The following is a 24,744-nucleotide window of genomic DNA, read 5'->3' as shown; positions in this document are numbered from 1 at the left end:
GTAAAACAAAATGTTGCTAAATGGACAAGAAAGTTTTATTCTCGTTTTATTGTTCTTATTTACTGCTCTTTTGACTTGAAATTTACCACATACATGTCTTTGCCGATTATACACATACTAACATTATAAGAAATACCGGGAGAATTTGTTATCGAATTATATTCCTACAACAACATTTTTACAGACATGCGACAATGATTTTGGACATGAGTGTACATAGTGGACTGTCATTTTAAAACTTGATTCATCTTACCATTACGAATGTAACTAAATATAAAATGCACTATATTTAATTGCATTTCAACTGCATTTATATACTACACGGAAAATATAACATGTTCCCAGTCTTTCTAGTTGTAACTGCTAGGCCCGTATTTAGGTAAGTGCTATTCTGTGCTCGAGCACAGGACGGCAGAATTTAGGGGTCGGAAAAATTTTGGATTTTTTAAAAGATTCACAATAAAGTAATATTTAAAACTAGCAACCCGCAGAGTCCTGCGCAAACACAAGAAAATAATATTGTGTTTAATTCGCTCTAATTACAGTAGTTACTAATTAGCTAGCTTATCTGATTATTTTTAAAAAGTCACCCTCTGCCACCCCGACACCAAGTGATGAGGATAAACTTGAAAATCATGAAAACTGATACCGTTAAACTGAGCGACCTCGAAAACGGTGAATTCAACATTAATATCTGTCGTTTTCGATTACTTTTATAACCTTGCCCCCTCCCTGCGAAGTGGAGTATGACTTTGAAGTTGAATTGGATTAAAACTGTCACTATTCTTCTCACCGACCCCAAAAACTATGAATTCAACTCTAACAATGGTCGTTTTGGGGGGGCGGAAAATTTTGTGCAGGGGCGGTAAATTATTTAGAGCACAGGGGCGCACAATATATAAATACATACCTGGTGACTGCTTGTGATAAAATAGCTAATTGTTCGAGCTACACTGTAAGATCTTCGACTGCACTATATGTTTCATCAAAAACTGCAACTCTTACTTCCACACCTTGGAAACAAAAACAACAAGGCGCCAGTGTTCGTAGGTTTCCTTAAGAAAATTTCCCTCGACTGACGAAAAATTTTCTCTTTTCTTAGGAAATTTTCCCTAGTTAGTTGAGTGTCCAATTCGTATGATAGAAGTTATGTAATAAAATTAAAGGAAGTGCTAATCATATTTCTTTTATTCACTTGTTTTTATTTATTTTTTTTTTTTACTTTTTCCTTCATTTGTTTTAAACAACAAAAAATGCACACAAATACACGTAGCCAACAATAGGTGCAAATTATGCTACTTTGAACAAACATTCTCTCTCTCTCTCTCACACACACACACAGACACACACACATAATTACTATTATGTTGGTTCATTTCTAAAGAACAAAGAGAAATTCAAGCATTTATGTTGGTCAGTCAGTCAGCGCGAGAATTTCCCTGGCTTTTCCATTTTTCTCGAAGAAATTCCCTTTTTCCTTTTTGCTAACATTTACCTATGAAATTTCCCTAGATTATGGAAATTTTCTCAAACTACGAATACTGCAAGGCGCTAAGCTACTTAACACTGTTGCCAGTTAAAGAAGCACACTGTTAAAAACACAAATAACTCCAAACAATAACAATAAACAGGAACTTCGCAATTAATTAAACACAATGTATTGTTCAAAATATTTGACATCCTTTTTCTATAACACACTATGTATAAAGTTTGTAAATCGTGCGCTGGCTAGTTTTACCCACAAGACAGAATATTTCTCGTCTCTAAAACAAGGCGAGAGCCGAGATAATAAGTTTTTTTTTTTTTTATTTTGAGACGGTGCGAGAAACATTTTGTGGGAAGCTTATGTAGTTCGAATCCCACATTAATCTGTAGCTTCACGTCCGACCTAGTCTCGCTGCTGAAAGGGAAGCTAAACCTAAATCCAATCCAATTCAATAAGAGACGAGAAGTACAACTATTCTAATTTCGTTTTCGAGACTAGGAATTTCTCGTGAGCAACACGAGTTCATTCAAGTTTTAGAGTTTCATCCAAGCACTATTTTAGTGTTAAAATTCGTAGCTTAAAAACTGTAAATTGATAAAATGATTTCACGAACAAAATGAAAAATATTTACCAGCGTTTGAAGCTTCGCAAGTCATTATAAACTATATATTCCTGTAACAAATATGGTTGAAATGTTTTACCGGGTGAGTCAAAGTGATGTACCCAATTTCAATTATTATTATTATTATTATTATTATTATTATTATTATTATTATTATTATTATTATTATTATTATTATTATTATTATTATTATTGCTTTTAATAACACGTATGCATACAGATATTACACACACTGATTGATCAGCTCAAAAGGTTTTTTTTTCTAACATATTATAAATGTTCAGTATGCGATCCAAGAGTTACACAACACAAATTTAGTCTATAACCAAATTCCTGCCAAACTCTTTCTAGTATGTCATAGAGACCTGCACGAGCCGAATTTTTCGGCCCGAGCCCAATCCAGCCCGAATGTACGTAGGCCCGGCCCAGCCCGGGCCCGAAACGTTTTGGATATTTTCGGCCCGATCCCGGCCCGGCCCGATAAGTTTTTTAAAATTCTTGGCCCAAGCCCGGCCCGGGCCCGATAAATTTTCGAAGTTTCATTTTGTAACATTTTTCACGGGCACACTTCTTCAACGGTTGCCTTTATTCTAATTAACGAATGTCAATAATTATTAAAGAATTGCAATTAATCAGCCCCAGCCCGGCCCGACCTGAAAAGAAATCAGTGTCGGCCCGCCCAAACCCGGCCCGGCCCAAAGAAATAATAGAGTCGGCCCGCCCAAGCCCGCCCGTGCAGGTCTCTAGTATGTCAGGGTCGATATCGGCAATAGCTGCAGTGATGTACTTACACAATTTAACTGCAGTTGTAGGAAGTGACGTCACAAATACCCTAAATTTTCCACAGAAAAGCCGTTAAACTTGAATAACGGACTTGGTTGCATAATAATCAAGCACACAGAACGCTCTATGGCCTGTAGAAGCCATATTGCTCATTACGATTAAACTGCCTTCTGGTGGACATCTACGTAACTCAGGGGTGGATCCAGGACCGACCTCTGGGAAGGGGGCGGTGGGTTGTCATACTGCCACTTTTAAGGGCTCCAAACTTTGGGATGGGTTTTATTTATATATATAAAATAAGAAAGCTTCCTCTTCTGGAAGGGGGCGATCGCCTCCCACCTGGATCCGCCCCTGACGTAACTACGCCTCAGCAATAGAAAGAGGAGAACATTTTTTTTTTTGGAGATTATATTACAGCAAAAAATATGTTGACAAGGAAAGCTCATTATGTTCGAATAATAAATTAACGAAATCGGGAACATCATTTTGACTCACCCGGTATTTCACCCTTCGTGAGCTTCTCGTGACGCGGAAGAATTCTGATTACTTCTAGGTGTAATTGAGAACAAAATCAGGTCATACATTTTGTACGTAAATTTACAATGCGAGACAAGACGAGAAAGGGTTCTTTGAGAATCGAGACAAGACAAGAGTTCTACAAAACATTACTAGACGAAAAAACCTTTTTTTGTCATCTCATCTCGTCGGCAAACACTACAGCTGGCAATAAAGAAGTTAATGGAATATAAGGAGGCAATGAACAGTGGCTTGAAAAATTGATTTCTTGGAGGCTACATGCCTTTATACAAACATATCAATTGGTTTGCATTTATGTCCTTTGTCAGCAGCGAGGCTGATAGAAGAATAATCCCTACAGTCTAAAATGGAATCTGAACCACAGAGGGCGTTCGAAGCTTCCCCGGACCAGAAATGATCTTGCTTGATTTACATAAAGGGAAGGATTCCTTTTCAGGGAGCAGGTTTTTACATTTTAAAAGAAAGCCGTCCTCCCCTTTGCTCTAGTGGCTAATACGTGTCCCTTTAATGCACGAAGTCCCGGGCTCGATTTCCGTTGTGAGTGCCTTGGAAAATTTGAATGATTACGGTGGTTTGGATTTTAAGCTGTAGGTTCACTGCTTGTCAGTGCCAGAGATGGAGTGGGTCAGTGAGTCAGTGGGTCAAGTTTTCTGGGTGGGTCAGTGGGTCGTGGGTCAACAGCATATGACCCACTGTGACCCACCACCCACCGTGACCCACTGCGACCCACCACCCACCATGACCCACTGCGACCCACCACCCACCATGACCCACTGCGACCCACCAACTCAGTATGATCTACCGACCCTCTGTGCTCACTGCATTGTAGACAGTATCTTCTGAAGACTGGTAAATTTGTCTTCGTTTTACTTTCAAGACCTTCACTTCCCTTTCTTTTCCATTTGTTTCTGTCTACTTACCTGAGATGAGTATATCTAACCAAGTGAAAAAAGAACTTCAGGCACTTTTGGATATTGATATTTTTAATAGTAATAATAGCAATAGGACTTATACTACTACTTGGCTTTCGAGACCTGTGAGTTTTTAGAGGAGCTAACTACTGGAAAAAATAAATTTTTGAATCACTGTAATATATAAATTATTATATAAAAAAATTGAATGTAACTGTGTGTGCCTGATCATCACGGTCAAATTGCAAAGTCAAATGAAATTACTTTTGGTAGGCGTTAATCCAAATTGGGATGTTATATTGCTTTTATTACAATGCATAATATCCTATGGAGGCAGTGAGGATCCGAATTTTTGTGAAAAAAAATGAGTATCTCGCAAGCCGTTAAACTTACGGAGATGAAATTCAGTGTATTAACTCTTTATTGAAAATAAACAGAATGTGTCCTAGCATTTTTTTTTAAATCCTCCTTTATGGAGGAGGGCACTTTCTATATATGGAAAATTGGTAGTGAGTTGGTTTGCAAAAATGATCGGAAACGATCGATGTTATTTCAGAAAAAAATCAGAAACAAAAAATACAGTGCTTGGCTTCATATATCCATTGCTTTCTGCTATAATAATTGCTGAAGCTAATATTTATTATATGGAGCGCTTACAGCACAGGGCAATCAACCCATAAAGTTGTGAGTAAAATAGGCATAAAATTTGTACTGTAAGCTTAATTATACGGTAATTTGAAGTTTGGATTGTACGCATAATTGTATGGAAAATTTTACACTTTTTCTCCCTTTACGTTGGTCTACTTACTTTGATTTGGAACTTTGAAATTTTATCCTTTTTTCCACTGAAAAGTATTGATAATTCAACAAGGTAATAATATGATAATTTAATTGAAATTCATCGTTATTTGGCACATGGCAAACAGCAGTGTGGTAATTGAAGTTGAAGAAGGAGGGAAATTCCCATTCACCTCTGAACACTTTCCAGAAACCTCTTTCCCTTTCGCTTTCTAGACGGGGGAGGGAACTTGGTAATGGTCTCAAACCTTCATGTGTAATTACAAAAATTAAATTTATAAACAAATAAGAAATCATCAGTTTATCAGGCTTTAATTGATAATTTATTCACAAGATTCCCTATCAAAGGCGTGGTAGAAGAAGTTTCTGTTCTACATGGGTCGACATTGCCAACTGACATGGTCGATATGGAAAAGATGTTGTATGGTGATAGAGAGATGATACTTCTTGCTGAGTATTTCAAACCTGACCAAGAAAAATCGTTATCAGACTTAAGTCTAACAAGTAGATTGACGATGAGAAGTTGCGGAAATTGGGTAGAAGTATTATCAATTTCCACGACAGAGTGCGAACGGGGATTTCCCCTTATGAATTTACAGATGACTAATATTAGAAATACACTAAGTGCTCAAACATTGTCTAACTTCTTGCTCATCAATGTTAATGGCCCACCGCTAGACAAGCTCAAAGTAGACGAGCTAGTTATTTCTTGGCTGAAGGATGGACATCATTCCACTGCGAATGATTTACCGCTAAAAAAGTTACCAACAGGGAATAAATCCGATTTCAGATTTGGTTTAGGGTGGAAAATTACGAGTTACGGAAAATGTATACTTGTATTAGTAATGGCTTATTTGTGTTATTCAACTTTGTACCTAATTTTTAATAAGTCTCTTCTTTGCTTTAGATAAACTACTTTGAATAAATATTCATAATAGTTGCAGTTATGCATATCTGTAACTTAAATTTAACGTAGTGTTTTAGTGATTACACAAATTACAATTATGAGCATACTTTATGGAGATGCTCTCACAGATGGTACCCGAGCACCTTTATACCCTATGAACAACTGATTTTTCAAGTCTTTTGTGAGAAAAATACTGTGAACTGAGAAACCATAACCTTTTCCATATTGTACAGGGGTATTTTCCTGCGAATAGAAGTTTCTTGTGGAACGCGTTCAGAAATTAACACTTGAAAGAATACTCTCTTAGTACAAGTATATTTTAGGTACACACTAATTTCCTCCCACCTCGAACTGTTTCAATTTCCTCACTGACAAACACTTTACCATTTTATATCGTAAAGGTGAGATCCAATGTTATTGTAACAGAGTGGTGCTTGAGCGATTGACTAGAAATTCAAACTCCGATTAGTGACAATTTCACAGTCTTGTTTTATTACATGTGTAAACTTTTTAGTCAGTTCAGAAGAGGCCGTGGATCGTGTTCAGAGTTGATGACGATGGATTTTGGTGAGTCAGAGTAGATCAAAGTGGATGAGAGTGGTTCATGGTGGGTGGTGGGTCAGAGTGGGTCACCGTGGGTGGTGGGTCAGGGTGGGTCACCGTGGGTGGTGGGTCATGGTGGTACACCGTGGGTGGTGGGTCAGAGTGGGTCACCGTGGGTCGTGGGTCAGAGTGGGTCATGGTGGGTCACGGTGGGTCGTGGGTCAAGTTTTCATTGACCCACGCCAACTCTGGTCAGTGCATTAATTGTGGTTGCAAGAATCCAAGTTTGAAAAAATTAACAAATGATACGGTAATAATTTGTAAAGTCCACAATTCTTTTTTCTCTTTTATTTTCATCCATTGTTTACAAAAGGATTTAGAAAATATACATGGAGAATATTTATCATTGTGTTATTTTTTTTAATAATTAGATAGTTAGCAGAAATTAAAGTTAGTAATATTAGTGATACAAAAGCATAATTGCCTGTTTCTATGGCGTTTATGAACACATTTTGAAAAATTGTGGAACTGGGACATCTTTCCTCAACATACATGCCGAAGATGCCCCACTTGAAGGTTTTTGTAAATGGTTTATATTAAATTTACTGAAATAAAATTGTCTTTCGAGATATTACCAACAAGACATCAGTCTTCTAATTCAACAACCTCACCTCAGTTGCAGGAGTGGAAAATGGATAATAATGAAAAATGGGGCATCTTTACCCAAGTTACCCTATTAACATACATACCGCTGTCCGAATAACTGACTTTTCTCAGTGTGGCTTTAGATATCGCCAGCTGCCTGATATAAATGATATATGTATTTATTTATCTTTTATCTTTTTTTTCTTCGAAATTGAGGTCGAACCTTAAAATTCAATAGTAACAAACTTACACGACTTCAAATGTTTTAGCGTATCTCAAAATATACTTTTACTTAAATCGAAATAGCGGAGTATCTCAAGATATGTGTAAAATATGCCGTTTTTATTATGTGAGGTTGCTTATTATTTAATGATATATCATCACCCGTCAGCAACAGTAACACTTGCCGTCATTTTCCAATCTTGATATTCTTTGGCAAAACTTTAAAACAAGTGAACTGTATGTTGTAGATTTTCAACGAACTTCAAAAGGTTCGTTACTGAATCCTATGTCTCTGTATGTGTGCGTCTTTTATTTGCGATTTTTTTTTTTTTTTTTTTTTTTAATTTTGAGCCCTCCATTCGATAGAGCATCAAAAACTCGCGTCACTCTTACCGTTCTCGAGATATTGGTCCAAAAAGTTCTGATTTCGAGAGATCTAAGGAGCCATATCTCGGGAACCGAAAGTCATAGATAGAGATCATATTGGTATTGATCAATACCTGAGAGAATGGTGAACATTTTGGTACCAAATAGTAACCGGTAGCCACTGTTTCCCCAGATCTTGGCCAAAAAAGTCCCGATTTCGGGATATTTAAGGAGCCATATCTCGGGAACTGTAAGTCATAGGGAGATTTTATTTTGCGAATTTTTCAATTTTGAGCACGTGTCTTCGTAAAACAACATATCGTGGAACGTTTTAACAGGACTCTTAAACAAAACATGTGGAAAGAATTTAGTACTCAAGGAAATTATTATAAATGGATAGATTTATTATAAGAATTTTCTAATGAAATGAAATGAAATTTTTGAGTTTTACGTCCCGTGTTTATGTCGGCTAGGCTAAAGGAGACGGTGATGATGAGAAATGAATGAAATGGTGGAATGAAGAAAGTGAGAGAATAATAAAGTACGTAGAACAATTGATATAAAGCCTGTAGAAGTTAATAAGAAAAATTAATTCTTTGTAAGTTCGTTCTGGCAACGCTCTTGGAGCACTCTCAACTGGTTAATATGGAATACTTTTAAGCATATAAACATAAAAATAGCGTAAGAATATATATCTGTTGCTGTTGAACATATTGGAAGAGGAAGGAGAACACATTGCTTTTTTTTCTGATGAAAATGCGTCAGTTTGTTTCATTCAGTATTCAGTAATAATCGTAATTCTCACCGGACAGGACAAGAAATCAGATAATTACATATGTTGCTGTTGTGGAGACTAACCATGTTTGTTAAGTCTTAACTTACTTATTATGTGTTGACACTGTATTAGCCTCCAAAGTGACATTCAGATTAGCTGACATATGTTGTTATTTCCTTTTGCAGCGTCTATTATGTTTGCCTTCCCCGACCAAGCCACCGTAAAGAAAGTGATCAAGGCTTTGCCCCGAGTGGGAGTTGGCATCAAATATGGAATACCTCAAACAAGGTAAGTCAGTATGTATAGATAGTAATTGGCTGAATAGAAAGGTGTCGATCGCTAAATAAATTATGACAAAACGAATTTCAACTAATTCTTGCGTAAAACTTTTCAACATCATTTGTGTCTCTTGTTAGTTAACCTGGACAGTTTTGTAAAATCGTACTGATACCTGTAGTATGGTGGGCCGAGATAGAGGGGGGGGGGAGAGATAAGAAAGAAAAGAGTAAAGAAATTGTATTGAAGCTGTGTGAACTAAAGGCCAGATTTTTTTTTTTTTTTTTTTTTTTTGTGACAGCAGTTGATATAATAGAAACAGGATTTTCCCTTTCTACATGAGGAGAAAAATTAATTTGTCTCTGTTTGAGTGTATTTCACGATAACGATTTAATTTGATTTTGAGTTTAGCGTCCCGTTCAGCAGCCAGGCTATATGAGACATAGACCTAGTTTAACGTAGGATCCGAACCACATAAGCTTACGCCGGGAATCGAACCCGTATCTCCTACGCCAAAGGAGCGTACGCTAACCGCTTATTCACGAGCGATGTCTTATTAAAAACAAAATAGAAACAAAGCACATAGGAGCACAAATGACTCAGCTAACGAAAAAAATAAAATAAGAATATTATGTAAAGTAATAAATATATAAAAACAAGAAAATGATTTGTAATTTGAATTAGAAAGCGTATTTTGATACGCATAAATAGATTAAAAGTATAAGAATTGATATATCCCCTCTTATGTTTTATAAATTTTTAGGTCAGATATTTCTCACCAACAAATATTATTATGTGGAATTGTTGTCTTCCTACATTCACAGGAAGTCACATCATTCATTCCTTGCACATAGCCTGTTAAAAGAGAAAAAAAGGAAAATCATGTAGAACTAGTATAAATGTTAATTCTTAAATGAATATTATTTTGTGTTAACTACAGAAGAATTAAGGAAAATCGTGATTCGCCTACCTTATCATAGCTATAAAAAAAATTCTTGAAGCCTTAATACTCACGAAATTTAAATGCGAAATACTAATATTAGTGTATGAAAGTTGAAAGAAAAGAAGTCTTGTATCTTTTTATTAGAGTACGACAAGTGCAGAATTCAAAACTAAGGAACTTCGTTTTGACTTTCCATTGGAGTAATTAAAAGAAACTTTGTCCTATCCTTATAATTGTGGTTTTTCGGTTCTTTTCATTCATTAGATTTTCTATGAAGTTAGTAATATCATAAGTAAACAAACAAAACTTTAAAGAGTTTACCGTCATTTTTAGCTATCTCATTTCATGACATGAAATCTGAGTTTTAATTCCCACGGTTATACCGGCTAGGCTAAAGGAGACGATGGTGATGAAAAATGAATGAAATGGTGGAATGAAGAAAGTGGAAGGAAACGGGAGAACACCGAGGAAAGGCACGCACACGGAGTTTGTCCACCACAAAGCTCACTTGGCGCGAGCTGAAATCGAACCAGGTACCCCATAGACCAGAAGTGAACGCTCTACCACTGAGCCACTGCGGCCCCATAGCTCATTTCAGTAGCCACACTTGTGTACTGTTGTGTTCCTAATATCATAATGGAAAGCTTGATGAGATTATACATAAGTATCAGTATAAACAAGATGGTTATCGCACGTCAACTTTTAAGAGGCCTTGGTGGCTCAGTGGTGGAACGTTCATCTCTGGTGCGTGGGGTCCCTGGTTCGATTCCAGCTCTTGCCAAGTGAATTTTGTGATGAACAAACACCGTGTGCTAAGTTTTCTCGGGGTTCTCCCGTTTCCTCCCACTTTATTCCTTCCAACTTTGTATTCATTTATCATTATTACCGTCTCCTTTAGCTTAGCCGGATTTAATTTTCATTTCATTTTATTTCATCAGTTTTTACGGACTTTGGTGTAGCAAAACTCCTTTATATAGAATATTCACTTTATCGGTTCGTCTGAGAGACAGAAAATCTTAAAAACTACCTGATGAATCATCATCAATTTTGGCCACAATATGAAGGGTCAAAAGTTAGGAATGGAGTTCGTTAATAGAGGCGGTATCAAAACCGGAAGTGGTATAAATAAATCCTTTCCGGTTTTTTATTTTGATCACTATAGATCAAATAAGGTAATAGATAGCGAGAAGCGGGTAATCAAATAAACGTCCCAAGAATAGGGATGCGCACGAGACAAGATTTGTGGCTGTCTCGACTCGAAAATGTGCTGTAAAAGTGATGTCTCGACTCGAAAAATGTATATTTTTCTATTGGAAGGGCCATGTCTCGACTCGAATTTTGTCAGGAAAATCCTGTCTCGACTCGTCTCATGCGCATCCCTACCCAAGAATATATTTCATCTCAACCTTTAACTCTACTAAAACCGGAAGTTGTAGAAGTCCACTTCAACTTTCAGTTTCGATATGATCTACATATAACAAAAACGATAAGAGTGAGCGAGAAGCTGTTTCTTGGGATCAATTTAGTGTTCTAACAATAGGTGTCATCTTCTCTCTCAACCCGTATTCTAAACGGAAGAGGTATAAATCAACCATTTCCGGTTTCAACGTTGATCACCATAGAATAAAAACTACAATAAATAGCGAGAAGCGGTTTTATGTAATCAATTATGCGTTCGAAGAATATATTCTGTCTCCACTCTCATCTTTCTATTAAAACAGGAATTGGAATAAAATTAACTACATCCGTTTTAACGGTGATTACAATAGAGTAAAAACGGTAATAGATAGCGAGAAGTAGTTTTCTTCAATTAATTAAGCGTCGCAAGAATATAGATATTCCATCTTCACTATAATCTATCCAATAAAACTGAAAATGATAGAAATCTACTACCACTACTGGCTTCAATATTAATCGAGGTCATACAAATCAAGCTCCTTCACGCGGTATACACGTGACACTGCTACTTGTAGCATCAAAAGATTTTCTCGATTTTCTTCAAACTACGCATAAAGATTTACATTAGCCAATGTAATTTAGTTTGAGGGCACCGTAGTCTGGTGGTCCCGGCCGATTCTGCCCAATTTTCGGCGTCCACCCAACGTCGTGAGGCAAACTGAGGAGTCGCGTGAATAAAAGACGACAGCCACTAGGTCTAGAACGCTCCTGATACACTTGTTAGAGACATGCCGACGCAGCGCGCTGACCAAGTGTTCGCTGCTAGCCTGGACGTTGTTCAGCCAGTCGCTAACAGATGGCGTTGGAGCGTGTCAGGGCCATAAAAGGGCTGTTACGCCACGTGGTTTGGTTTAGTATCATTTTTCTTAGCTGAATGAGATCTATTGATTGGTATTTTCTTATCTTTGGACATTTTACTTTTCCTTATGCCTTGATAATACTGTAGAATTATTGCCTGATGTAACTTAGTCCAGTGGCGGCTTTTGAGGGAAGTCACATCAATAAAAATTAAAACTTTCTTGTTACAAGGTAAGGGAAGAAGGTTTTATATAACTCTAAAAGGCTGTATACAGGAATTATAGTATATTAGGTAAGATTTCTTCCTTAGCTTGTAGTGATATAATTTAAAATTTTACTAATGTAACTTCCCTTAAGACCTGCCTCTGCTTACGTCAAAACGATTAGATTTAACTGTAGGCTATAGTGTCATGAAAACTTTCTAATTAATGGCAAGTGATCTGCCAGTAATGGCAGAATACTAGTTTCGGCCCTTGAGGGAACTCTCGTCAATACGATCTATCTACCATATATAATTATATAAAAATGGCTGTTTGTGACTTCATAACTCTTGAAGCAGCCGACCAATTTCGATCAAATTTTCAACATAGACGAGGTTCGTGCCCGGGATGGCTTTTATCACTTCATTTTGACGGTGTAACTTAGGGAAGGAAAGATATTTAAAAATGATCGAGAATGTTCAGTATTAGTGTCGAATCCGTAGTTTTTGGGATCATTGAGATAAACAGTGATACTTCCGATGCCGTTTAAATCCTAATTCAACCCAGCAACTTGGGGTAGGGGATATATAGAAACGATCGAAAATAACCGATATTAGTGCCGAATTCATAGTTTTCGGGGTCGCTGAGATAAACAGTGACACTTCCGATGCCGTTTAAATCCAAACTCAGCCCCACAACTTGGGATAGGGCTAAGGGATAGATATATAAAAATAATTGAAAATGATCGATATTAGTGTCGAATCCATAGTTTTCGGTGTCACTGAGACGAGCAGTGACACTTCCGATGCAGTTTAAATCGAATTTTAACCCTTTATGTCCAAAATGAAACGTATTCTTCCCATTTAAAAAAATGAGTATTCTTCTAATTCATAAATAAATTTTATTACTACATGTTGAATCCTTTATATTTCAAGTGTGCCCCTGCTGGCGCTGCTGTCGATGTGTTTTCCCGTACATTTCTCGAAAGAGGAGGAAAAAGTTGCTGTGACCGACATCCTTCAATAGTTGAATGGGGAAACCTCACCACAATGAATTATTTCACCGACTTCGCTGTGTACTGTCTTGTTAGCCATTCTAAGTAGCCTACGATCGTCACTCGTCAAGACCAAACGACTGAATGACAAATTGGCAATACGTCCAAGATCATTGACTTCTTTCCCCAAAGCAAGGAGAGGGTTTTCTCCATAAGAGGATGTCGGGGATGGGGCCAAGTATGTTTCATATATTTTCCGAGAGCACACTTGAAATAGAAAGGGTCTATGAGAAGAAAACTTCACACAGCTTCAGAAAGTTGTATACAAGAGTTAAGAGGCCTCATCCCGGCGAAATTAAAATACCGCTAATTTTAAAGTAATTATGTGATATCTTCAAATAGATAAAAGATAATCGAAATGTGGAACAAGAGCGCCCTAGACAATGTTATTTTACATCAGATACCGTTATCACGACTCACTTATCTGCTTTCGATTTCGAGCCATTTTGAAAATCGGCATTTATTTTCGCGTTTCTAAACGGCTGGAAACGGAAAGCTACTAGGTGACTTGTGATAACGGTACCTCACGCAAAATAATATTGTCTAGGGCGCTCTTGTTCCACATTTCGATTTTCTTTTATCTATTGGAAGATATCACATAATTACTGTAAAATTAACGGTATTTTAATTTCGCCGGGATGAGGCCTCTTAATACATTGTGTAAGCTTTCTTTTCTTAGCCTGTAGTAATATAATTTCAATTTTTACCAATTTGACCTCCCACAAGAGCTGCCACTGCAGAATACTAATGATTATGATAGCCAGTAAGATATCCTTTGAAACAGAAATTCTCATATTTCCTTAAACGTTAATTCCATATATTCGGCCGTTTTAGTACGTATAATATTATTATACGAAACGCTTTACACTGTCAAATTGAGTAATGTAATATTTAAAATATTTGACGTTTGTGACATGACTGACATCTGAATTAAGACTACTGCAATTAAAAGTGGTTTTGCTGATATGCTCTTGGACCAGTTCCCTCCATTACTACATCCGTCCGGTTCACATGACCACTGGATCTATATATTATATTATGAGTTTTTAATCCTGCCGTAAGGTATCAGCATTTCTAAGTGCCGTTTTATTAATGTGAAAAATACTGCGATTTAAGTCGTTCCCTTTTTTAATTCTTTCCGCAAGTTTCGTAACAAAGAACACTTGTAGTTAGTATGCGCGCGAAAAAGGATCGTCATAAATCGTACTATACTTGAGTTCATGAGGAATTAAAAAAGAAAAAAAAAGTATATGTCATTTCTTCGTAAGGAAATGTGAAAATAACTAGCTTGACATTACAAAATGTAAAGACGCAGCATATTTATATAATATGTATATACATAAATGTGTTTTCACGCGTATATATATATATATATATATACAGAGACTTGAGCAGCTGGCGCTGCCAGGACCCAAACGCAATCCCTACGTAAAAATATACCTATTCACTAAGAGAGTTCATCAGTGTTGCCAAAGCCTGAGATCATGTTTATAAAAAATGATAGGAGACACAGGTATTCATATTGCCTGGAATTATGTTACACTAGCGAGTGACCTTACGCTGTTATTTAGCTGGGAACATATTTACCGGAACGTCTATAATGCAGACAATTCACGAGACAATTTGTTACTGAGCTACAAAAATATCTTAAGACAAATATTGTTCGGAGCAGCGTTCCGGTTCAACTAAACAACTTCCCCTATTTGTTACTGCGGACGATATCTTGCATTTCTCTTCTGCGTCCTTCATATACAGGGTGTTTCAAAACAACGTCGGTAACGTGTTGGGTGGTGATTCCTGACACCAAGATAAGACAAAAAGTATAGACCAATCTGGGTGCACAAATACTTCGTTTCGCAGTTATAGGCTGCCGAAAACATGAAAAAATGAACTTTAAAGATCCATAGCTCCAAAACTATGGGACCTACCGTTGTTGGGTCAAAATTTCCCTTAGAAACTACTTAGGTAGTATGTGCCCTATCCAAATATCTATGTTTCAGGATTCTGTGGTACTCACGCAACAATTTTTGTAGAGGTTGGTGAGTACTTCAAATTATATGCCTGTAGCCAAACTTCCTCTATAAAAACTGTTGCGTGAGTACCTTAGGATTCTGAAACACTTACTTTTGGATAGCGCACATGTTAGTTCCTAAGTGAAGTCTTGATCCGACTACGGCAGATCCCATAGTTTCGGAGTTATGGAACTGTACAGTTCATTTTTTCATGTTTTCGGCAGCCTATAATTCCGAAAGGAAGCATTTGTGCACCCAGGTTGGTCTATACTTTCTGTCTTACGTTGGTGTCAGGAATCACCTCCCAAACGTTGTCGGTGTTGTTTAGAAACACCCTGTAGAATTTGTGTGAACTCGAAGTCGCACACGAAATCCGAGCACCTCGTATTCGTATGTCCATCTTAATCAACCCCCCATTTGTTTCCCCTTGTAAGCCAAGAATAAAAAAAGCTGAAACGTGTGTTTATTTAAAATGAGATGTCTAAATTCTAAATTTCAAGTCTTCTAAACATAAGGTACTCCGAGATATGCACATCTTATTATAATAGCTGCAACGCTTTCTTTACCCCTTCTACATCGAATTTCCAAACCTCATATCTTTCGTCTAGGAGCGTCATTTGGGAAGGCCAGGAGAGCAATTACCTCCCAATGAATTTGAGAAACACGTGCTTTTTTTTTAATAAATTGTATACTAAAATACTAATAAAAACGTTATACTCTTATGTCGATGGACAATCTTGCCCCTCTCCCCTGGCAAAACCTGAAATGTAGGGGTCTATGCTAGTGCTATCGTCACAGATTTGTAATCTTATGTGGAAGTTTGAAATTTCTATGTTAAGCTTGCCCTAAGCGTTGATTATCCAGTCACTCAGGGCTTCTATATATAGATTTTTAACAACTTTTCATCTACTGTAATATTTCTAAATCTTTTTTTCTGTATGTATTTCTTAATAAAACAACTGTAGAGTGCTTACCTCTGGTGCACGGGGTTCCTGGTTCTATCCCCGGCCAAGTAAGTTTGTAGGGGGCAACATCGTGTATGTAGGTTTTCTCGGGGTACTCCCGTTTCCTCCCACTTTCTCATTCCACCAATTCTTTCGTCACCATTCACTTGCTTTAATTATCGTCTCCCTTAGCCTAAAGGCCTTAATCGTGGGACGTTAAACTGAAAGATTTAATTTCAACTACTAATAAGTGGTTACCTTTTCTCTGTAGAATGATTTTTACCAGCTAGAAGACACATATTCAAACTGGGTTCAAATACTACGGATTTTTATTTAGGTGAGAAATGCCTAATTTATTATAACGAGGACGTGCATCGACAATAGATGGTTGTTATTAGTACTACCCACGAAACGAGACGAGGCAGAAATTTCTTGAAGAGACGAGACGAAACATTCTTTAGTGGAAATATATATTTATTGAGACGAGACAGATCGAATTCTTGTCTTGTAGGCAACACTATTGTGCTGCCAAAATGTCTTGAGCCGTGGCAAAAATGCGAACTAAAGCTCACACCCCGACACACCCACGCGCTGAGCCAATAAGGGTTCAACAGCTGTAAAGCGAGAGAGCCTTAGCGAAAGAGAATGGAATTCCTTCAGCCGATAGCAGCGCCTGAAACGAAAGACTAGGTGTCAAGTCAGTGTGGTATATTTACAATTATTATGATGAATTTGTGGTAGTTTTTATTGATATATTCCATAAGGGTGTTGATTTGGACAATCTGTTAAGTAATTAATGATTTGTTAAGTAATGCTTTGCGTAACACTGTTGTGAAGAACACGGGTTTTAATGCGATTTTTATCACACATATCAACGAATTGACAATAGGTTTAACTTACCAATTCGGATTTTCAAGAATAAAAACAATATCTTGCATCATAAGAACAAAAGAAAACTTAAAGAAATAAAGATCAAACTAAATTATCAGATTAAAAGAGTGAAATTAAACGAGTGGTTACAATGTCTTGTTGTCATGAATGACAATATTTTATTGATGTAACAATTGGCTTACAACGGTAGTATAGTGGATACTTGTGACAATATAATTATTCACCTGTGAACATTCAAAAGTATTGAGTTCATAAGCAGACATAGTATGTTAGCTTAACTGCATAACAGATAATTTATAAATGCTAAGCCAGTTATAGATAAGCTAAATATTTAAACATTCAAATTTGCCTGTCACTTTTAGAGACCTCCTAATACCATGTCACATGCAAATAGACAGTTTAAGTTCTCTGTTGTCATACCTTACCTTATTGTAGATTCTGCTTAAGTTTGACCAAACAGTAGTCTCTCTTTCGGTATTTATAATTTCTGAGAGACTTTTCCATTTCGGTGTAGGACGCAGGATGCAGAATTAGAAATGATTTTTTGGTTGAAAACTATTTAGTTTATAGTCATTTTTATATGGACTTTTGTCCTTGTTTCTCTTAATTATTTTTCCTTTTTAATTTGCCAAAAGCTGTTATAAAAATTTACAAAATCTTAGGAAAGTCGTAATTACATTTTCTGAAAAATGTTACTAATTATGTAAAAATAAGAAGTATTTTGAACTTTAATTTACCAATTTGAATTTGTTTGCCTTTTTTTTTCGTGATTTTATCCTAACTGTTGATTACTACTGACAGACACTATGTTATTTTACCACAGGTGATTCTTTTCTATTTTCAAACATCTTGCTTCTCTTCCCAACGATTTCTTGATTACAAATTCTGTCCTTGTGGTTTTAAAAATTATGTTATGCACGTACACGAAATATAAAATATTACAAAAAAAAAAAAATCTTTCAGTTTCACTCACAGAATTATGATTTTTATGAATAAAATTTATGATGATTCTTTTCATTCTTAGTTCATGGTTTCATTACAATCTGTATTTCAGACGCTCTTTCTTTTGCTTGTAAATTGCCATCTTGTGGGAAAATGTGTTTATCTTTGCCAGTCTCGAGCATATTGCTAAATTCAGAAACATGACAATAAAAAATTCTGAAACATGCCAAAAAATGAGAAAAAACACCGAAATTTAAGAAAAATAACAAAAATGACCTAAAACCGGAAATAATGACCTAAAAACTGAAAATGGGGAAAATGTATTTTAAAAATGCGCTTTAAAATATTTTTGATTGATTGAGGGGGGTATTAGGGATGTCAGCACTGAGGCTATATGTCCCCGTCTCGATCAACAGGCCTCTTCAAACACAGACTGCCTACATTGAAAGACTATAAATATCATAGAACTAAAACGTTGCATAAGAAATAAAAGAAGAGAAATAAAAGAACGAAAAAAAATAATAAAAGAATAAATATATAAAGATAAAATTATAACAATAACAATAAAGAGAAAACAAAATATGAGGATAAATGATAAAACATAAGCAACGAAAAACTAAAAGAAGGTACAACCAACTAAAATGTTCAGAGAGCGTGAGCTAGGCCAACAGCACGCACAAAACTAAGAATGCTACAAACACAACACATGTCATCCCCCGAAGTGCGGTGAATGGTACAAGGCAGTCTGTGTCGTTCTCTGAGCTCTGAGTATTCAGGACATTCCACTAGAATGTGCCGAATACTCAGTGGGACGATACATCTATATATATAAAAGAGAACGTACAAAATCCTTTGTCCGCTCATCACGCTAATACGGCTGAACCAATTTCTTTCATTTTTGGGAGGTTATTAGGATTTGGACCCTAGATGGTTTTTATCATATCACTTTAATTTTTAATTACCAGTGTCTTGAGATAATTGACCATTCAAGTGTCCATAACGTACAAATCCTTTGTTATTAGTTCATCATAGGTAAAAATAAACGTATTTATATGCAACCCGCATGACCGTGTCACTCGGCGGGTTAACATAAATGACAGGCGATATACAGCGGAAAATAGCTTGAATCTTCTGTTTAAAATTTTTTAATTGATTTGCTTATTTTTACAGACACTTTTACAATATGCCAGCACCGGGATGACCGCAGCGAAGCGGGGCGGGTTAACATAAATGACAGGCGATATAATGTTAAGATTTACTGCAATCTTCTATGGTTTTTATCATATCACTTGAAAGCGAAAAAGTAAAAATTATCTAAGTAACAAAGTTTATTGCGTTCCGGGGTGACCGCAGCGAAGCGGGGTGAACGCTGCTAGTTCTTCATGAAAAAATTTCGCTTGCCGTGCGACGAATCACGTTCTTACTTTCCTTATATAAATAGTTCGCAAGTAGCTGCAGTACTATGTAAATATGTAGATCCCGGAAATGTCCTACCACTTGTGGTGGCGCCGTTGTGCCAAGGTAAGAACTAAGTGCGTATCCAACAGCGACATAGGAGATATTAATTGAAATCTATATTAGATATTATAGAAAATATAGGGGAAGAAGAAATTGCAATGGATGAATCATGGCAAAATTAAGACGAAGTGTTGAGTGGGAGAATATACTGCCAGTTCGTGTAACGAGTAATGTGCCAGTGAGGGAACAACATTTATGTTGATCATAGTAATTTTTATTGAGTTTATGTGTTGAAGAGTGTGTCCTCAGGACTTTTCTACATTCACAAATTTCCCTCCGTGCATTCCTAAACGTTGTGCGTATTTAATTTTGGCGAAAAATCCAAAGGCACAGAGCAATAGTACAATGATTCCAAGAAAAATGTTCCTCTCACTATATCAAAAAGTCTGCAAAGGAAATAATTTATAGGAGAAATCGAAGAACAAAATGTGAAATGTAAAATAATAAGACAATTGAAAGAAGGATTATTATACGGGAAGATGTATTTTTTTTTTTCAATTAGATTACACAAATAAATCTAAAATATTTGCTACATTTTCCTGTATACACCAATTATGCAAGAAAGCTGCCACTGATAACGCAATTAGAAACAATATCTGGCAAATCCGCTGACATTTACGATGAATATCCAACTAATATGTGGTCACTTACATATTTGAACAAATTGGTAAATACATTAGCATCATTAATGAATTATGTTAAATATACTGTTTTCAGTGAATGATTGTCAAATATACTACAGCTTGCAATGAATGATTGCCAAATATAGTATAGTTTACAGTGAATGACTGGCACATGTACTATAGTTTGCAATGAAAGATTGGCAGATACTATATTACAGCTTACAATGAATTATTGGCAGATTGCCTATTGTTTACAAGAAATATCTTAAAATATACTTACAGTGAGATACTGGCAAGTGAGTTACATAAGTGAATTTTTACTAGTGACATTGTGGTAATATGTTTAGAAATTAACATGTAGTGCATGATTTAAAGGAGATATGCGAATTACTTACTTCGTCCTAGCTGTTATAGCGGAGTGGGTACAGTATAATAACATTAAAATAACAGATTCTACCACTGCTACATGTACACCTATTGTATGCTGGATGCACTGTGAACTCGGAAAACACATTTTAAAGCATAAAGTGTTGTCCACTTTGTGAAAATAGCAATTGTATTGAAAATCAGTCTCTGTGCTTGTCCAGAAAATGTAGATAAAATTTTTTAAAAAAAGAAAAAGAAGTTATGCATTTCCAATATATAATTTTATTAATGGCAAAATATACGGTACGCATTGTGATTGGAGTGCAATAAATACTCTCTTGTCTGAGAAATAGATAAATTGCTCTTATTTATTGCTTACATTTTAGTCCTGGTTGTTAGGACCGACCAAAATGTTTGGAGTCCTCCTTTAACCCCTTGCACTGAAATGACGAGTCTAGCTCGTCGTGGCCTCCCGGTGCCAAACCGCACAATGACGAGCTACACTCGTCATAAAATTTAAACTATAGTAGCATCACGTAGTGTTACTATATTGATATTTTGAAAGTTATATAATGATAAACCATATAATACACTTTTATAACTTATGCTCCAATTATCAGAATTCAGAAAATGAATCGTAGTGAAAGAGGTTAATAAATTCCTGCGTACGTACCTGCTCGTAATGAGTTCAGAAGATTTCCTCCGGGAGAGGACTTTTAATACACGGGGGTACGGGGTGAAAATAGTGTTGCCAAAATACTGGTAAGCTACGTGAGCACGATTGGAGATATGTGCCGGGAGAAATTTCTCGTCCAGGCCACCCTCCGCCCGAGATATATTCCTCGTGTTAGCCGCTCCGCCCCACATTACATATTTTTCGTTTTGGAACTGCTTGTAACTAAGACACAATCTATCTGCGACAATTACCATTATATCTAATTATGTCTAAATCCTTCCTGAATAACTCTATAGCAGCAGCTTTGTTTTAGTTTCAAACAATTCGGATATTGCTTAGCGTATATGACTCCAAAGTTACAAGAGCCAATGGCAGTGGTACGTGTCCACTTATCCGTCTACAAAGAAAATACCTGGTGCCTATTGTGTTTACCAGAATTCAGAGACAACTCAACTAAACATATTAATTAACTGCTGGTTTTGATCAGTTAGTCGATTTACAAAATGCTCGAATTTTCCTTAGCATTACCCATTTCGCCTTATACTTGCTTTGCCCTGATGACTATATTCTAACAATAAATATATTTTGAATGTTGTTAGCGTATTATAATTTTCGTAGACCTCTGTGACGCGAAAGAATTCTAATAACTTCTAGATGAAATTAAGGGGAAAAAATCAGGACAAATTTTGTCATGAGTTTATAAAACGAGACGAGAAAAACCTTCCAAGAATCGAGATGAAACTAGACTTCTTGAAATGAAAAGTTAAAAAAAAAAAAAAAAAAAAAAAAAAGTTTGAAGTTTCGTATAACATTCACACTTTCCCTGTACAATGTACAGAAACACACTACTCTTACTTCCAATATGTAGCAATATTTAGGGTTGTCGAATTGAACTGAAGGCTAACTTGGATATTAGCGGCTTTTATGTAATTGGGAATATCAATTTGAAACAGGATTTATATATTTATTCATTTATGTTTCATGGTACTACCTCCGTTACTTCTAAAATTTAATTACTGTTAATCAAACGTATATTGTACCAAACTAAATGAAAATAGCACAAAACATTAGTTACTATAGGCGCCTACCTCATTATTAATATATACCTCACAAGTTCTGTTGATATCCTATCATCTGGTCATAAAGCTTTCATTACATTAAAGACTAAACACTGCTTCGACGAGTGTAATACTGACTGGTATAACGATAATATGCTGCATTATTTTAATAAGTTTGTTGCATCTGCTTTCTCCCCCCCCCCAAAAAAAACACTCCATACTTTATAGATATTATCGTTACTATTAAGTATTGTTATTGCTGATTTCAAAATAGAGAACTCATTGCACAGTTTATTTCAATCGAAACTAATTTTAAGTTTCATTTTCACGTCTGTCACATCATGAAATGAAAGTGTAATTCTCACATCTGTCAAATCATGAAATGAAAATTTCATTTTCACATCTGTCAAATTATGAAATGAAAGTGTAATTCTCACATCTGTCAAATCATGAAATGAAAATTTCATTCTCACATCTGTCAAATCATGAAATGAAAATTTCATTCTCACATCTGTCAAATCATGAAATGAAAATTTCATTCTCACATCTGTCAAATGATGAAATGAAAGTGTAATTCTCACATCTGTCAAATCATGAAATGAAAGTGTAATTCTCACATCTGTCAAATCATGGAATGAAAATTTCATTCTCACATCTATCAAATCATGAAATGAAAATTTCATTTTGACATCTGTCAAATGATGAAATGAAAGTGTAATTCTCACATCTGTCAAATCATGAAATGAAAATTTCATTCTCACATCTGTCAAATCATGAAATGAAAATTTCATTCTCACATCTGTCAAATCATGAAATGAAAGTGTAATTCTTACATCTGTCAAATCATGAAATGAAAGTGTAATTCTCACATCTGTCAAATCATGGAATGAAAATTTCATTCTCACATCTGTCAAATCATGAAATGAAAATTTCATTTTGACATCTGTCAAATGATGAAATGAAAGTGTAATTCTCAATTTTTTAAATCATGAAGTGAAAATTTCATTCTCGCATCTGTCAAATCATGAAATGAAAGTGTAATTCTCACATCTGTCAAATCATGAAATGAAAATTTAATTCTCACATCTGTCAAATCATGAAATGAAAATTTCATTCTTACATCTGTCAAATCATGAAATGAAAGTGTAATTCTCACATCTGTCAAATCATGAAATGAAAACAATGTTGATGATGCTCGATAATAAAAACACAACAATGAAAAGCATTTCAACCTAGCCAGTTCGTTACAATAACAACTAAGTACAACATAGGTATACATTATAAGGCACAAACAGTGTAGATAATTAATTATGGGTAATTTAATATTTAAGCCTAATTCATTGGCCTGTAGACCCGTAGAAAGCATCTTAAACCCGGACTCTAGCCATATTTCTGACTTACTGAAAGAACACATCTAAGCATGATATTCCTTCGTGTACTAAACCAGTAGTTTCCAACCGACGTATCGCGACACATTGGTGTATCCGCTAAGGTGTGTCGCGAAATTTTAGAATTTAATAATCATGAAGAATTAAATAATAATTAGTTAAAACCGAGACGGGCTGTACCAGTCAACACCTCCAGCGGTAGCAATAATACTCAGTGCGATATAGAGTCATTATACAAACTAATTTAATAGATATTATTATTATTATTATTATTATTATTATTATTATTATTATTATTATTATTATTATTATTATTATTATTATTTATAATAAAATATCAGACAAGTGTGTCGCAATTTCCTGGAGGTTTAGTAAAGTGTGTCGTCAGTCAAAAAGGTTGAGAACCACTGTAATAAACGACTAGTTAACTTCAACTGAGTATGGGAAGAGTCGTTAATTAATTTAAAAGATTAAGAAGTAGTATTGCGATCTTGGTAGTTCTGATGCGTGAGGTCTCTAGTTGGATCCTGGCCCTCACCAAGTGGGCTTTGTGGTTGGAGAAACACAGTATGCGGGATTTTCTCGGGATTCTCGCGTTTCCTCTCACCATTGTCACCATCAACGCAAATCTGTCTTCAACATGAGAGGGGACAGCTTGATAAATCATCACACTTATCCCCAAAAATCACTTTCCAAATTGGATTATGGTAATAGTCCCCCCAGTTCCAATATTGGCGGGACATGTCCACCATATCCCCGGCATTTGTGCCTGTATCTACAACTGGGACAATTTTCCAGCATGAAGAGAGGAACATAATCTCCTCTGCCACTTATCACAATTTGTGCTCAAGTAGCGGAAGTGGAATTAATACAGATTGATGAAACTACTAAACGCGTTAGAGCACGAAGTTCAGTATGAAATACTACAGAATATGATTTTTTTAAAGAAAAAAAGTGGAAAAACCAACACTGAGAAAAAAAAATGTAGGTGGCATACTTAAA

At 35.8% G+C, this 24,744-nt stretch overlaps 1 protein-coding gene across 8 annotated transcripts in view; it reads left to right on the top strand.

The window, feature by feature from the left end:
- The window catches only part of rg (A kinase anchor protein rugose), a 1,617,632-nt gene that overhangs the window by 1,437,483 nt on the left and 155,405 nt on the right, over positions 1–24,744 (top strand). For all 8 annotated transcript variants that reach the window (XM_081738911.1, XM_081738906.1, XM_081738912.1 and 5 more), the window contains one exon: positions 8,781–8,883. In XM_081738911.1, the coding sequence (XP_081595037.1) occupies positions 8,781–8,883 (103 nt within the window). The remainder of the gene's footprint in view (positions 1–8,780; positions 8,884–24,744) is intronic.

The sequence above is a fragment of the Thermobia domestica genome, chromosome 14 (assembly GCF_964235325.1).
Source record: "Thermobia domestica chromosome 14, izTheDome1.hap1.1, whole genome shotgun sequence".
Taxonomy (NCBI): domain Eukaryota; kingdom Metazoa; phylum Arthropoda; class Insecta; order Zygentoma; family Lepismatidae; genus Thermobia; species Thermobia domestica.
The sequence above is the reverse complement of the archived record's forward strand: the minus strand, read 5'-3'. Positions and strand labels throughout refer to the sequence as shown.